Raw genomic sequence first — 18,080 nt, forward strand, 5'->3', positions numbered from 1 at the left:
ATCTGCCCAATACAGTCTTAACAATCAATATGTAATTGATCTTTATATTACTGAACATTTTTCCTGTGCTGATGTTGCTATTTTAAGCAACAGACACATGATACGTGCAGCAAAGGCCACCGCTACATATTCCATTGGGAAATATGAATGGCACCTTTGTTGATCCTTGCTTGATTTAACTTGTGCTGGAGGTCATTACGTACCACAGAAGACATTGTCATGGTGCCCCTTTAACTAGAAAGATCCCCACAATGCTTTCTGCTTACCAGGACGGAACTGCCCGCCTCCTCTGCTCACTACAATCACACAAATGGTAAAATGGAGACCATCTTAGTGCAGTTAATGTGTCTCAAGTGAATGTAGTGTAAGGATACCTGTATCTGGAATGTATAACCACTGGTAAATCCGTACTCCTGGCTACAATGACACATGATAATAAATAACACTCCAAGCAACTAGTTATTTAAAAGCATAAGTCATGAGATGGTAACAAGAAAATTTCATAATAACTGAACATCTCTTGGAGTACAGCTAAATCCATATTTAAGAAAAGGAAGGACTAAGGAGTGGTCCGTGCATGGCAGAGACTAGTGAGGGGGGCCACCAAGACATCTATTGCTCCTCTAATAAGGGTACAATCTTCAAAGGTGAGCTGGGACAGACTGTCTGGACAACAGTGGTCTGTTCTTTACCAGTTACACCAAATACCAAACAAAACATCCCCAAAGTGAAGGAGTGTAGTGGTAGCATCATGATGTGAGGATGCTTTTTGGCAGCAGGCCCTGGTAGGCTTGTAAAGGTAACAGGGAAAATGAATGTAGCAAAATATAGGGAAATTCTGAGGGACAACCTCAGTCTGCAAAAGAACTGTGACTCGGGAGAAGATTTGTTTTCCAGCAAAACAGTGACCTAAATCATACAACCAAAAATACAGAGTATGGTTTAAAGACAACAAGGTGATTGCTGTGGAGTCGCCAAGTCAGAGCCCAGACCTCAGTCCAATTGGTCCAATTGAGAATTTGTGGCTGTTTGTGGTTTCTGACAGAAAAACAGATTAGATTAAATGTAGTGTAAAATAGATATTTACCAAAAAAAACATTAGCATGCAAGCTAAAAATTAGTGCTGTGCACAGCACAGTTTCCATAGCATGGAGGATTTTCTCTCAGCTGTGAAGTGATCAGGCATCAGACCTCTCTCAGGTCCTATACAAAGAGGGATCCACCACACTATGTCTATCCTGGCAGTTGGGAACTGCAAGTTAAATCATTTAACACAATTTTCTTGTTAGAGCTGATTTTGCATTAACTACTGTATATATGTATTGTATATATGGCTACTCTATGGAGCCAAATCTGCTTTTACTGAATAATTAACTAAGACTTAGTCTGACTGGCTGCAGAGGAAATTTGAGAACCCCATAGGGGATGAAACCATTAGACCCAGAGCAGACTCACAGACAGTATTCTGTCAGTATTCTTCTATAAGTCTTCCAGAATTGGATTTGAACAGCTCCACCATCAACAAATTTCTCTTTTCATTTGAGTTATAAACCACATCCTCATGATTTCTGCTACATGAAGAAACAGCAGTGAGCACTCGACATCACTGGTGTCAGTAGTGGATATTTAGAGAGAAGCTGCTGCAAAATGAGATTTTTTTGAGACAAATGACAGAGATTTGGAAATCATCTATTTATATACAGTTGTGGACGAAAGTTTACACAAGACCGTGTGTATCATTCAGGCATAGCATTATGACCACTGACAGGTGAAGTGAATAACACTCATGCATATATAATCAGTAGGGCTGGACTTGATTATCCGAATATTCATTTGTGACGTTGGTATTCGAATATAAATTCTGAGATCTGAATATTGGCTAATACTGTGGCTAACAGGTGTATATAACAGTAATATGCATGATGTGCCTAGGAAAAGCTCACAGACAAGCACACTACAGTTCTACAATACAGAACACTGCATTTAAAAATGTAAAGCTTAGACTAGTCAGTAATGTAAAAGGATTGTGTTTAACATAAATTACATTTATAACATGTCTTTGAAGTTTTAATCCCAACGATTTTCATGAATTCAAACCCTGTTTTTGATACTACTTAGTGACATTTCAACTATAGCTATTCACTGTATTTGAAGTCTGTCATCAACTCGTAATATTAAATCGTGAATTGTAAATTTGATTTAATTTCATTTTTCATTTGTTGACCTTTATATGGCATGTGTGTAAGTTTTGAGAAGGGCTGAAAATACGTTAAGCAGCTGGCTCCCTTAAACTACATCCTGCTTTGTTAACATATGATTAGATGTTATTTGGCTGGGTTCGGTGGTAGGCAGTGGTACGTCTCGCCTGGCCAATGGAAAAATACCAGTGTCTGTCATTTGTGTTTGAAATGTGATTTATCGCATAGATCTGCAGCCTACGCTGGCTCATTCAATTCGGATGTTAGTCATCTGCTAGTAGAATCACAGCTCAGTGCAGAGAAGCTTTTAGGCTCAACCAGCCCTACATGTGCAGCATATAAACAACGCTTCCGTCAGCATCCTGCTCTGCGCCTCTGATCCTCTCTTCTACTAACCTGCTTAGAGCGAAGCAGCAAATCCTCCTCTTCTTTCTGCCTCCATCACATCTAAATCTAATCATTTTCATTTCATAGCTTCACTCCAACTGCTGTGTAGTTTACTACCCAGTGTCCTCAAGCTTCCGGCTACACTCCTTGGATGATCTTCCACCAGCTAGAAACAGACCGAAGAGAAAGGCAGGATGGGGGCAGCCGGGAGAGTGAGGTAGTCAAACAGGAGGGGGTGGATGATACTCCTTTGTGTGTAATCACGCCAACCTCTGGCTGCCTGTCTTTCTCTCCCTTTTACTGTCTTTGCTATGATACAGTGCAATTTCTACTGTCTAATGGAACATTAAACTGATTACCTGATTCCTTAAGGAAATTTATATCACATCAGAATTACATTACAAGTCCATGATGATGTCATCCAATGCCTTGTTTTTTTTTGTCAAAAACCCACAGAAAATCAGTACATTAGTAAATAAAATTGCAGAAAAATGTAAAATCTGACAAACTGAAGAAGCTGCAACTAGACAATTAGATGTCAAATATGTTTAATATGTAAATATGTTTACTACATGACCCAATATTTTCTTGTCTATTTTCAGGGTAGTTGTCTAGATTATGAAGGCCATACATGCTGTATCTTGTTTATTTTTTTCAGAACAGCTTAGGTTATCCACATCTTTCATCATTTGACATGATAATATTTTAAGACTTTTACTATTAACCCATGTTTCAAGGATAAATATGGCTCTAGAGATATCTTTATAGTAGGGCTGGGACTTTAACACGTTCATTTCAATTAATTAATTACAGAAAAAATAATGTGTTAAATACATTAACGCATTCAATTGCACCTTTCTCAGTTCCCTAATTTGTGGCACATTGGTAACACTGATGAACACTCCAGCCCAGTAGGTGGTGGTAATGAACCTAAAGTCTGTCTGCAGCTTACGGTCTACGGTCTGCAGTGAAGAGGATACACAGGAGTGATGTCACAAGGAGGTTTGGTAAACAGTGAAGGAAGATGGGACCATATTGAGCTTGTTGTTAGGAAAATTTGCTTTTAAAAATATTCCCAATGTCAACTTGAATAACAGCGTGGCTGTGTGCAAACTGTGCAACAAAGAGTTTTCTTATCACTGCATCACTTTAAGTCGACGGCATCACCTCAATGCAAAACATGTTTCTGTTAGCACCAGGGCTAACGTTAGCTACATTAGTCCTGCTAACAGCTAACGGTGTAGCCATCCCATAATAGACCACTTTAGAAGTCACTAAAAGTGCTTTGGTTTACAAAAAGTTGTACAATGTTGAATATAATTGCTATAATTGCATTTTGAGTTTGGCAAAATCTGTGAATGTAGCAGACAGATGAAAAAATGCAGATAAATAGAAATTAAACAAACATATTTGTGGTTTAACTCATTACACTGCCAAAGAGGTGGAGCCTTGGCAGAGTAGTAAGTTAAACCACAAAAATGTCTATCTTTTAACAACCTAATTATAAACTTTTAGTTTATGAAAAAATATTTTGTTTATAAATAAAAATGTATATTCCTAAAAAAAGAGCCATCAAAATGACACCATTTATCAGACCCAGACACTACGAAAACAGAATGAATCTGTGGATTTTCTACTTTTTGAAGGTCCTTGAACTACTTATGCTTTTGTTATAGCCATACAATAGGGAAAAAACAAACTAAATACAGGCTTTAAATCATATCCCATTTTAAAATTGTATTAATTTTATAAATTTCAAATTTTACACACGTATATGTCTATTCATTGATTCAACTGTCAACCAAAATTTATTTGAAGTGAAAATAATTACTTATTGTGTCAAATATTGCTGTTTGACAAATTTGATTAATTGCAATTAATTCCAAAGCCTGTAATTAATTAGATTAATTTTTTTTCAATTGCGTCCCACCACTACTTTATTGTTAACATTGTCTAGAATCCGTGCAATATCAGTATCACAACTGTGACCTTACCTATTATACTTGCTGGACTCATATACTTATTAGGGAAGATGCTTGACGGTAAACTCTTAAACACTTACTAGGTACCATCTCACTTTAACTCTCTGTACATAGACCAGCTTGTGACATTGGTCCCCGAAGGGCCAGTTTATTCCTAATGGAACATGAACCACAAAGATCCTATCAAACAGTTTCCACAATGAGAATAAATGCATCAATAAAGCCTTGCTTACATACGTACATCAAATCACCATTAAACATATGTCAAGGTATGAAAATTTCCCACGAGAAAAATCCAAGCAGATCTATGTATTTGGTCATGGTTATATTATGCTAATGTCCTCCTAAAGTCCTACTGTAGTGACAATTCACAAAGAAATACACAGAACTACATGAGAAACCTCCTCCAAACCATTTAGAAAGCGGAGTCTGAAAATTAAAAATATACCGATCGTATAAAATATTTTTTTTAGTTATATGTGAAGTAGCATTTTGAAACTCCAGAATTCTATTGTGCTTGCTTTGGGTTCTTGAGCAATATTCAAGTATCTATATGTTTTGTTTTGCAATATTGTGGTATGCAACTGCATATGTTGTGGAAAATAAAACTAGCTGAGTTCTGCTTATTCATTCTTTTGTTCATGTGAGCTCAAAGATGGGACTTTTCATGATGCCCTCAATTATTCACATTTTATGTCAGCTGTATTAAGCATTTGATTCAACAAAATAACAGTGAAAATTGTGAGGATTTTACCTTTAATAGTTCCTGAGATATTGTCATCTAAACATAGCTACATTTTTCAAGCATTTTTTCAATGTGCAAAATTATGTGCTCAAAGTTAGTTGGTGGGTTAAAAAAATCCATCCATCCATCCATCCATTCTCTATACACCGCTTTATCCTCACTAGGGTCACGGAGGGTGCTGGAGCCTATCTTAGCAGACTCAGGCGAAGGTAGGGGACACCCTGGACAGGTCGCCAGTCTGTCACAGGGTACACACGTGGACAAAATTGTTGGTACCCCTCAGTTAAAGAAGGAAAAACCCACAATTCTCACTGAAATCACTTGAAACTCACAAAAGTAACAATAAATAAAAATTGATTGAAAATTAAATAATCAAAATCAGCCATCACTTTTGAATTGTTGATTAACATAATTATTTAAAAAAACAAACTAATGAAATAGGGCTGGACAAAAATGATGGTACCCATAACTTAATATTTTGTTGCACAACCTTTTGAGGCAATCACTGCAATTAAACGATTTCTGTATTTGTCAATGAGCGTTCTGCAGCTGTCAACAGGTATTTTGGCCCACTCCTCATGAGCAAACAGCTCCAGTTGTCTCAGGCTTGATGGGTGTCTTCTCCAAATGGCATGTTTCAGCTCCTTCCACATATGTTCAATGGGATTCAGATCTGGGCTCATAGAAGGCCACTTTAGAATAGTCCAACGCTTTTCTCTCAGCCATTCTTGGGTGTTTTTGGCTGTGTGTTTTGGATCGTTGTCCTGTTGGAAGACCCATGACCTGCGACTGAGACCAAGTTTTCTGACACTAGGCAGCACATTTCTCTCCAGAATGCCTTGATAGTCTTCAGATTTCATCTTACCTTGCACACTTTCAAGACACCCTGTGCCAGATGCAGCAAAGCAGCCCCAAAACATTACTGAGCCTCCTCCATGTTTCACCGTAGGGACAGTGTTCTTTTCTTCGTATGCTTGGTTTTTGAGTCTATGAACATAGAGTTGATGTGCCTTACCAAAAAGCTCCAGTTTGGTCTCATCTGTCCAAAGGACATTCTCCCAGAAGCTTTGTGGCTTGTCAACATGCATTTTTGCAAATTCCAGTATCGCTTTTTTATGAGTTTTTTTCAGCAGTGGTGTCCTCCTTGGTCGTCTCCCATGAAGTCCACTTTGGCTCAAACAACGACGAATGGTGCGATCTGACACTGATGTACCTTGGCCTTGGAGTTCACCTTTAATTTCTTTGGAGGTTGCTCTGGGCTCTTTGGATACAATTCCAACGATCCGTCTCTTCAATTTCTCATCAATTTTCCTCTTGCGGCCACGTCCAGGGAGGTTGGCTACTGTCCCGTGGGTCTTGAACTTCTGAATAATATGAGCCACTGTTGTCACAGGAACTTCAAGCTGTTTAGAGATGGTCTTATAGCCTTTACCTTTAAGATGTTTGTCTATCATTTTTTTTCGGATGTCCTGGGACAATTCTCTCCTTCGCTTTCTGTTGTCCATGTTCAGTGTGGTACACACCTTTTCACCAAACAACAGGGTGACTACTTGTCTCCCTTCAAATAGGCAGACTGACTGATTATGAGTTTGGAAACACCTGTGATGTCAATTAAATGACACACCTGAGTTAATCATGTCACTCTGGTCAAATAGTTTTCAATCTTTTATAGAGGTACCATCATTTTTGTCCAGGCCTGTTTCATTAGTTTGTTTTTTTAAATAATTATGTTAATCAACAATTCAAAAGTAATGGCTGTTTTTGATTATTTAATTTTCAATAAATTTTTATTTATTGTTACTTTTGTGAGTTTCAAGTGATTTCAGTGAGAATTGTGGGTTTTTCCTTCTTTAACTGAGGGGTACCAACAATTTTGTCCACGTGTGTACATATATACAGACAGACAATCACACCTACGGGCAATTTAGAGTTATCAATTAACCTCAGCATATTTTTGGACTGTGGGAGGAAGCCGGAGTACCCGGAGAAAACCCACACATGCACAGGGAGAACATGCAAACTCCATGCAGAAAGATCCCAGGCTCAGGCCGGGATTTGAACCGGGGATCCTCTTGCTGCAAGGTGAAAGTGCTAACCACTACTCCACTGTGCAGCCCCAATTAATAAGATAATAATCTTCATTTATACATTAATCTAAAACACAGATATCTCGAATGTGTTTCATAGTCACAGATTATGTTATATTATGTAATATTCAAGCAATTCAGAAACGGTTGAGCAGAAGGCCTCTAATAATTTCAGATGGAATTATATAAGGGTTGTTGTTTGACTGAAGGATATGTAAAAAGAGGATTTCTATCCATGGATTAGCAGATTAATTACCATTTATTTTAGTTAAATATGTGTACTTGGTAGAAGTCCTAAAATGCTGTTACACTTTAAGAAATTCATGCTTATATCTTATATTTGCTTTACTCTTAATATCAAAGTATGATCCAAGCTAAACTGAATTTATCAGTTGTTTTATTTAGGGTGTCTTTATCGGTCATTGTGCCAGAACGTAAAAATCTAAATTTATTTTTTGAAGAATTTAAGAACTTTTTCTGCACTGTTTTGTAGTGTGCTATTTCATTTTTTAGTTATCTAACAAGTCTATATACCATTCTAAGAATAACATGCCATCTAGTTATACTAAAACTGTGTAAATCGCAGTTGTTTTGTTGCAATCCAGCTGAACACCAACTCCTAACGAGATTATCTAGCAATCCAGGATTATCTAGGATAATGCTGAATGAATTTGTTTGTGTGAATTAAACTGAACTTTTGTTCTCTCCCTTACCTATAGGATGTCTATGTTCTTTCTTCATTCTTACTCTCTGCTGAGGAGAGATCCTTGTCCTCTCCTCTCCTGAGACACATTGAACTGTCTTCTATGACACACGACCCTCCCTCAACATGCTTCATTAGCCAGACTCGCACTGCTAACTGAGTGTAAACTTATATTTATGCTGCATACTAATGCAGAGTCTTGCACACAAACGAACATCCTCTTTTCTAACCTGGCACACGTATCTTACACAGAACACACACACACACACACACACACACACACACACAGAGGAAACTCATAACTCCCACTTCCCATACTCTTTTGTTCTGACCACGTACTCTGAATACACACGGTCTTTCTGACATGTATCCACACACACACACACACACACACACACACACACACACACACACACACACACACACACACACACACACACACACACACACACACACACACACACAAGTATCTGCTTGTCTATTTACCGTAATTTTCCATAAGAAAACACAAGTGAACATTCACAACATATAAAGGAAAGCAACCAATCCCTGTATTACTTGCTATGGCAATAAAAAGTAATAATAATGATAAAATTGGGCCACTTTTGTTTCTGTCCAATTTGACTCAAAGAAACAAGCTTTGCCACTATTAGCTCTGAAAGTTTAAAATGCTATAAATTACATGAAAACTGGTGAAACACGTGGTACAGTGCATGCTCCATGTGGTCAAGAGCCACAGAAGTCAACAAAAACAGCACAACATACCATACTGTACTCCATTTACCATACCCTACTACAATCCTCCATCAGCTATTATGGACTTTTTTTGTCGGTTACTAGACAGTTGGCCTGCAACATAGCTGAACAGCAGACGATTATGCTTTTGAAACCATTTTGGTTTCTGTTCTGTTTTTGCTAAATTTAAGCCGTGTTTGAGCTGTTCCACATGTACAGACATTTCAGTTTTCACTCACATTCTTTCTGAACCTGCCAGTTAAATAACAAAGTAATGTGTATGGCTGGATTTAGAGAGGGACAGATGACATGCTGGGAGGTTACTCACCGATTTCTTGCTCCATGTTGCTGAGAGTGTCTCCAGGGTGTTGGGAAGGACAACAGGTCAGTAGGACATTTTTTCTGGTGTCAATGGTTACATTAATCACTCTCTGAGCAGAGTTCTTCCGCAGAGAGAAGGTTTGAGTGTGATGTCACCCTGTATGAAGACAAAGCACTCATGAAAAACAAACACAGACTGATTAAAAAAATATATATATATCTATATATATCTATCTATATCTGTATATATATGTATATATATATATATATATATATATACACATTTGACAAGTTAAATAGCTGCTTAAAGGATACTGTGTTTATGCACATGTAAAACTACAATACCATGTTTACAGTTTATTTGTTTTAAACACCCAGGAGCTGGGCTTGTATTTCAAGGGTAGATACTAAGTAAATAATACATTTAATCAAGGAATTATTGTGTGTCATGTTGGATTGCAATAGAAAGCATAGATGTTCATTTTTCTGGTCAGCATATCACTTAGTGCACTTGTGCAGTTTTCTAAACAAACATAAAAAGGATTCAACATGGATTTTTTGATAATGATTTGTGAGAATTCTAAATGAAACAGTTCTAATCTGGTTTCCACCCTAAACAGAATACGGAAGCAGTCCTGGTCTCCAGCAACCACCTCTGCACTGCAAATTTCAGTCCTCCTCTGTCCTAACCTCCTTGACCTCAGTGCAACCTTTAACAGTATATACACCACCAGCTACGCTTGGGTCACCGTGCTTGCGCTGAAATCAGTGTCACTGTGTGTCACTGACTTGCCTCTATTTTTGAGATAGGACACAGTTTGTACAGATTCAGAATGACCACTTAAAGCACTACAGTCTACCAAAACGATCAACAGGGTTCAGTCTTGGTTCCACTGCTGTTCATCATTTGCCTCCATCCTCCTAGTAATGTCTTTCAGCACTATGGAATCGCTTCTCACTGTTATCCTGATGACTGAATTACACCTCATTGGTCCTAAATCTATACTTTGTTGTTCATTCCCATTTGCTGCAGCTACAATATCCACCTACTTGGTCTGCATTTATATTTATTTAGCGCCTTGTTACCTGAAGTTATGTTCTACAAAGTACTGTACAATGTGTTTCTCAATAAACCATGTACACACAGACACTCAGCAGGGTGCTTTCCCATCATTAAAAGCAACTTGGGATTTAGAGTGTTGCCCAAGGATGCTTTGGCACATGCAGGGGGCTTCTCCCATGTTGTACCCAAACTTTGTAAATTACTTTCTCTTCACATCTGCATACTGGACTCCATGAGAGAAATAAAGCCACTCTTGAAACCTTTTTAGGTTCGTGGTCTCATCTTAACTGCACGATCTGCATTTTTAATACACTACATAATATATCATTTATTATCAGTATTTTTGCTATTAAACTTGTAAATCATTTGGCAATGCAATCTGTCTTTATCGTAATATTTTACCTTTGATCAAAAATATATGTAATGCAATAAAAAATTGAATTACATTTAAAATTTTATTCAAGTCATGTATTCTTCATTAATCTTAAAAATGACAAATTCAATGTGATTCTTATCAATTAATACAAAACCATCAAGGAGGTCCTACATTCACTCTCTCACAAATAAAAATGACCCAGATTATAAAGTCATAAGAATCTATCTTCAGTGATAAGAATGAAAAGAGGCCGTTGCAGTAGATGGTACAATCCAGGTCTTAACATTATGAAATGACTAAAGCACCCAAGAAAATCTTAATCGACAGAAAAATTCTGGAAATGCACTTGTAAAAACCTACTTTCCAGTATCATGCAAAATATATCTCAAAAGCAAATGCTGCTTATACTAAATGTAAACCTGATTAAGGTTATTCTGTTTGCTGCTCAAACTGAATGAGAATAAAAGCTCTTTATGTCATTTTTTAAATCATCCTGACTTTACTCTAAGTAGCTAAAAGATTTTAATTGAGGAACACGCTCAATTTTGCGTTTCCAACATTCTTTAAGCTCCTGAAAACCATTGCCACATTAGCTGTGTCCACAATCTCTGTTGATTCTCAGATTTAAAGTGATCCATATATTGGCTTCATTGAGCACAAAGTGAAACTGGATCCATCATAAACGGAGAACACAAAAGGCTCATTTGAGATGAGTCAGACCTGCACAGATTCACTTACTAGCGGTCATTGCACAATGCATGCGGATTAGACGTGCAACTTGATACTGACCTGCAAATATAAGCTGCAATGATAACCTCAGCTCAAGAAAGGAGCAGTTTATAGGGCCAGATGTTGCGTAACCTCAGAGCATGAAGGGAAACATTTGGCTCTCACCTGATCTATAAAGTGATTTGTTTCGATTTTGACTCAGCAATATGACCTCTTTATTGTATTTGCTTTTTTAATCACAAGCACCAGTAAGTGCCTGTTATACAGAAAAGACTCCAATATTTAATCTGCAGGTGTTAACGTGTTGTGCAGCCAGAACTTACTTTGTTGACTAGGCAACGGCTTGCTATGCCTCTTAACTTGTGGTTAATGCTATCTAGAATAACTTCAGCATATTTCTAAAGTCAGAATAACTTTAAAAACCTGACAGACATGTCTCTCTAGCAGACATCTCCACAAGTCAGGATATAAGCTGCTTTCACAGAGGCTAAAGCTACGCTAACACTTATCAGCTAAGATAGGAGGTAGCCAGAGATAATCCTGAAACCATAAGAACCCGAAGTTGTAAGATCTGAACCATAGTTAAATTAATGGAACAGTGAAAGATGAACAAAACACAGAAGAACAGCAGACAGAGAACCTAGTCTCACTGTCATTACATGCTGTTACCAACAAAAGCAGTCAGAGCCAGCACTCCGCCAAAGCTGCTCATTCCCCCATATGGCGTTGTCAGAAATGCAGCATATTTTTGTAGAAATGCAGCATTTTTTATTAGTTATTTATGGTGAGAAATGACTGCAACATAGAATATGACCATTTAAAGGATGTACCCGCAAATAAAATGACCTTGCACTGAGCACGGGCGAGTGTTATTCTACTATCTATAACAAACAGACAAACGCACACCAATGGTCATATAACTCTGTCGCGTTCCTTGGTGGAATAATAATGCATTTGGTTCTTTCACATATTTATTATTGGTATTCTGGAAAAATAACACAATCTGCTTGGTCAAAAATCTACAGACAGCAGCTTGAATGATCAGTTTTGGTGTTGCAGAAAGTTATGTTCATCACATTTTCTTAGTGGCATGACCTCTTAACTTCTTGTGAGTGATTACAATTGACTACAGCAGCTGACTTCTCTGAGCCAATTGAAATAGGACCTGTTTGATGCACTCATCAGTCACAGACACAGATGTTACAAAAGAGCTCAGCACAGATCTGAAAAAGCAAATAACTGACTTAAACGAGTCAGGAAAGTTACTTGGAGCCATTTCAAAGCAGCTAACAGACAGAGATAGGTCTTGTGGAACTTCTGGAGCATTCATGACAGTGAAATCCAGCTGTTTCTGGAAAGAACCCAGTCCTTCTACAACAATCACCACCAGTACCAGCAGCATCTAAACGAGAAATTCACCAACTTCTGTTGTGCTACCTAAGTAAATGAGTAGTCCTTTCTGTGGATAGTGTTTTTCACAACCAGTGTCAACAGAAATCTTTAACAAATCCATGGATTCAGACTATAAGCCGCATCACTGCCAAAATCTATTGAGGTGGTCCTTGTGTCATTTCTGAACTTCTCTGAAAATTTAATTCAAATCCGGTAGTCTGTTTTTGAGTAATGTTGTGCACAGACAAAGGTATGCTGACAGTCACATAACTCCTTGGCGGAGTAATAAGGAACTTGAATATCTGTTTACAGTTCTCTATTACCATTAATCAACATCTGTTGGTCCCAAATAGGTTCATCCCTGGTGGAAAGAACCACAATAGTAGTTCTAATAATTTGCAAAATTAGATTTAGAGGTTTATTTAGTCCACACTTTTAAACGCACATCTTATTCATCTGTGTTCCATCTCCACGGTGAACCTGTCAGTTTAAACGTTTCTGAGTGTCTCCGTGGAGTCACCTCTGTAAATCACAGAGCCCTGTTCCTGCCTGCGTGTCTCTCCCACTGTCTGCTGGAACTCTACTGGCAGTCTGTTGCTAATGCTGAGAAGCCACTTCTTTCCCTTCCCTTCTTTCTCTCCCTCGTAGCTTCACCTCCCCTTGCAGCAGCAGCAGCAGCAGCAGAGAGCGGCGCTGCGGACTGGCTGCGTGGGCAGACGGCCATCGACAAGTTTTGAAAATCACAGCTTCTCTCTCGAGTTTAATAATGCCGACATGAAGAATTCAAATGAGCTAAGGAAGGACAAAATTCAGTAATGGAACCGATTTTCTTTTTCTTTCTTTCTTTCCTTTAGTTTTTTTTGTTGTTTTTTTTACATCCAGATTAGTTTCTCTTTCTCCACAGACCGCGTCACAGAGCAGACCTAACTTGCCCCTGTCGTACCTCCAGCAGCGGACATGAAGCAGAGGGACCCGGCTCACCTCTCGGTCCGGAGCTCCAGGCTCCAGCAGCGGCTCTCTGTTGGTCAGCGGATCGCTGGACTTCCTGATTCCACCATCAAAACTTTCCAATCCGGATACACGCGGACTCAGGCAGACAACAGCGGCGTCTCCGGTCATTTTCAAAATAACGTCAATACTGTCATTTTATTAAAAACAGCTCATCCGGGATAATATTTCAAAATAAAAGGCTACTTGGAGGAAAAAATGTTCCATCAACAGATCTTTACTCTCAGAAAAATATATATATAACGGCGTAACGCAGTAAATGTCAGTGGACTATTACTTATTGTAGGTTTTCTGGGTATTATTTGGTTGTATCAATAACGAGTTCAGAAATTGATCATAATAATTTAATTATTCCAATATGAACAATGTAGTAATGTTTTTAAATTCAACTGACAAATCTTCAGAAACAAGATCATTTGCAGCCAATTGCAGTCACTCCCACAAACCATCCTTCTGTTTTACAATCCATACAGTGAGCACAATGTATCAGAATGTACTAATACTATGAAGACTTGAGCATGTTGTTTTGTTTTACATTTCACTCATCACTGCAACATAAGTAGCTAAATAGTTTCCAGTATAACTAAAACAAGTCTATATTTGGCTCATAAAAAATGACCGCTGCAGTATATATAATTATCCCTAAAAAACAATTTTAAAAAGTATAAAATATATGTACTCATACCAAAATTTAATTGCAGTGAATTGATGTTTCTTCTGGCTGGAAAGGACACAATCATGTGATCAAAGATGGAAGACATTGCAGTAGAAATTAAAAAAATAGTTGTGGTTGAGTGCCATGTCCCTGCATACAAATAACTACATATTCAGCTCAAACAACCACAAAACTGATAAGCAGACCTTTTCGTCCAGGTGAGCTTTTCTGTGTCTGTTTTGAAGGAGTTGCAGTTGTACTTGGTTCACAAAATAAGTGAAGCATTCAACTCCAAGTTCACATACCCATGGACAAGCTTGGTGGTGAAAATGTAGTAAACAGCATCATGATTTTTTAAAAAAAGCTTGACTTTAAGATTCTGGAGCAAAAATGCTTAGCCTGGGGCAGCATTGGGACTCCCACTGAAAAACTGAAGTCCAGAGCAATGGCAAGGAAATCTCCCAGTCTCAAAGAGCAAGATATTGTCGCACAAGAGGAGTAGTCCAACATTCCAGTGGAGGTATGCCTGTTGGCAGTTATAAAGACAGTTTGATTGGTGTGTCATAAAGAAAGGTGTTGACACTAATTGCTGAGAAGGTATATGAATAATTTTCGGCTTTTGGGCTACATGTTTATGTGTATGTCCGTTACCGCTGGGTTTTATTTTTTTCACATTAAAGACTTAACATTTAAAGACTGATACCCAATGTCTCTTTGATTTCCTTTATTCAGAATTTCTATTTAGGTACAAAAGTAATGTGAGAAAACCTATTACATGCTTATTCCCCATTCAAACCACATATGTTGGTCAAAGGAAAAAAATCTCATTTAAAACATTTAAAAATTTTATTTTTTTTAAAATGGCACTACTCTTGTAATGACATCGTTGCTATTACAGTGCTAAACTGTTAGTGGCAAAGGAAATTTTGCAATATCTTGGACAAGGAACCGAGTTCCTTCCAACGTATAAAAGTCAGAAATGACATCCATATTAAATCACACCCAGGTTTGAAACAAAAAAATTGTCTGCATACATCTGTACTCAGCAAATACATAAATAAACTTCTTTTCTTGACCTTTTCATATTGCTTATGTTGATATTAGGCGGTAGTATATAGATAGTTCAAAGATTATGTGTTTAAGTCACAATGCAGATTCAGGAAAATACTTTTCAGGAAATGTAAACAAGGAATTGTGGAGTTAAGCGATAGATGCCACAGTTCCAACAATGCAACAGTGAAATAGACTAAGATGTTGAATGAACAGTAAAAACACACAACATGAGGATTAGAGATGAACATGAAGACATCTGAACACTTTGGTATTGTGACAAGTGAACTATCTCTGTGATGAGTAAATTTCATCCTGTGATAAAGCCCATTTTCTCAGTTTTTGTCTTCTGAATAAAAATTCCAAAATTAATTACTAATTATGAGTAAAATTTGAATTTTACTGAAATAACTACTGCATTTTAACCCAAGTATACATTAACTGATTACTAATTGTCTGCTGGTAAATTCACTTGTCACATTAACAGACTCATATGCTTGACAGCAGACACATTATACATTTATAAATATACTAACTTGCTGTTGTCCATGGGTTAGTTGGATATACACCAACTGAGCACTGTATCAAATTTAACTAAAATATCAATTCCCATACTTGCATAAAACTTCAGAATAAATTATTGGGATATTCTTTGAAAATTACAAAATTATCAGTTTTACATACTAACATTAATGTAGCTGTTGAGTAAAAATCCATCCTTACCTACAGTATACAAACAGTGGACAAATGATGACACTAGTGCTATGATATAGTTTTTATTGTGTGTTTTTTAAACATTTTTTAATTGTTTTTATTGTTTGTTTATTGTGAATGCTTGTGTAACTGCTGCATAACAAGTCGCCCCTCAAGGGACAAATAATAAAGTTAAAGTTCTCTATAGACTGCTATATTGGCTCAACATAATGAGCTTGACTGAAGACGGTCATAGAAACGTGTGGGTTGAAGAGAATTGTGATCTATCCTGATGTGACTGCAAGTGCAGAGCACTGAACCTTCCCAGTTCTTGTCATATGGTTTCACTCAGTTTGATGGTCACTGTTTTTACTTCAGAGTACTCAGCCAGAGCATACTCTCCACTGATGGGACAGAGACAACACACAAGGGGGGTTAGGGCATACACACTACACAGGTACAACAGAACAAAATGAAAAACGGAAAAAATGTGATGGTTCTTACAGCTCTCGTCCATTGCCTGACATCTTATACCCTCCAAAGGGAGTTTGGGTATGAAGGGCATTATAGCAGTTTATCCTAATAGAAAAAGAGAGTGAGTTCAGTGTTTTAATTTCATTTGTTGTCAGCTTTTTCTTGTAAAAAAAAAAAAAAGAAGAAGAAGAAGAAATTCAAATCAACCCTTGTCAGTAAATGATTTGCCAAACTCAACATGAAAAAATAAGACATAAAATCCACATTCCAAAGTCAACAGCTCTAAAGTTCACGAACAAATTTTTATCTGTGCTAAATCTGTACATAATAAAAACAGTAATACTGGGCAGATTTACATCAATGTAAACTTCCGGGTTACACAACAACTGGCCAACCTGTTCAAAATTTTGGCTTGTTATTTTAACACACAGTTGTGAACAAAAGCTTACAAACACTTCTCCTTTAACTCCTGATTTTCTATACAGAATACTTAAAACACATGACTTTGTCACAAAAAAACCCCAATCATGCACTTTGATCTCATAGATTTTTTTATAGGTCATTTGGAAATATGGCAAGATCTGCTGGGTCAAAAACCTACATTCAACTAATGTTCCTAATGTTGTGGCTGATCGGTGCTTACTTACAAACAGTTGTTTGCACAGACGATATTGAGATTTGCAAAGCGTCCTCTCTTATATAGCGCCTTTTAACCTTAGCTACATTTTACAACACACACTCACACACCAACAGTGGCATAGCTGCCATGCAAGGTGTTCACATACCACTGGGAGCAACTTTGGGGTCAGTGTCTTGCCCAAGGACAGGACTCACAAGTGCACATGGACGGGCCATGATTAATGGATAACACGCTCTACCATCTGAGCAATTACCACTCCAATTTAGAATTTTTGTATACATTTAATCGCACAGTCTTTTTTTTTTTTACTGTATTAATGTGCCACCAAAGAATAACAAAATAGAAAGCATTCATCCATTATCTATACAATGCTTTATCCTCTGTAGGCAGAGTCTGTCTCGGCTGACTTAGGGCAAAGGCACTTCACACTCTGGACAGGTCGCCAGTCCATCAATAGAAACATAGAAACCAAAGATAAATTAGACTACAAAAATTATCCTTAGTGTCATAGCTTGTAAAGATTGAGTATTGATTCCACTGTGCTCTTACCTAAAAACCCTACAGATATACAAGACACTGAAAGTACTCCAGAGATGTGTTGTCTCTAACGTTGCAGCAGCATTCATGACTGCTCTGTAGCTACTTGACACTGGTTGTGAAAAAGACTATCCACAGAAAGGATTACTCATTTATTTACTTAGGCAGCACAACAGAAGTTGGTGAATTTCTCGTTTAGAAGCTGCTGGTACTGGTGGTGATTGTTGTAGAAGGACTGGGTTCTTTCCAGAAACAGCTGGATTTCACTGTCATGAATGCTCCAGAAGTTCCACAAGACCTATCTC

General features: G+C 37.6%; 2 protein-coding genes across 7 annotated transcripts in view; both read right to left on the bottom strand.

The window, feature by feature from the left end:
* Positions 1-13,876, bottom strand: part of lrrk1 (leucine-rich repeat kinase 1) — an 81,155-nt gene extending 67,279 nt beyond the window's left edge. The window contains exons 1-2 of one of the 6 annotated variants that reach the window (XM_051960340.1): positions 13,700-13,864; positions 9,166-9,315 (exon numbers count right to left, since the gene is read on the bottom strand). In XM_051960340.1, coding sequence (XP_051816300.1) covers positions 9,166-9,181 — 16 coding nt within the window. In that variant the 5' untranslated portion in view covers positions 9,182-9,315; positions 13,700-13,864. Of the gene's footprint in view, positions 1-2,594; positions 2,811-9,165; positions 9,316-13,661 lie in introns of those variants that run through there. The other 5 variants (XM_051960323.1, XM_051960331.1, XM_051960345.1 and 2 more) reach the window with 5 other exon arrangements.
* Positions 13,877-15,090: 1,214 nt separating this feature from the next.
* The window catches only part of aldh1a3 (aldehyde dehydrogenase 1 family, member A3), a 29,359-nt gene continuing 26,369 nt past the window's right edge, over positions 15,091-18,080 (bottom strand). Inside the window, exons 12-13 of the mRNA XM_022210411.2 lie at positions 16,629-16,703; positions 15,091-16,528 (exon numbers count right to left, since the gene is read on the bottom strand). Of these exons, the coding sequence (XP_022066103.2) occupies positions 16,459-16,528; positions 16,629-16,703 (145 nt within the window). The 3' untranslated portion in view covers positions 15,091-16,458. The remainder of the gene's footprint in view (positions 16,529-16,628; positions 16,704-18,080) is intronic.

Source organism: Acanthochromis polyacanthus, chromosome 2, assembly GCF_021347895.1.
Source record: "Acanthochromis polyacanthus isolate Apoly-LR-REF ecotype Palm Island chromosome 2, KAUST_Apoly_ChrSc, whole genome shotgun sequence".
Classification (NCBI taxonomy): Eukaryota; Metazoa; Chordata; class Actinopteri; family Pomacentridae; genus Acanthochromis; species Acanthochromis polyacanthus.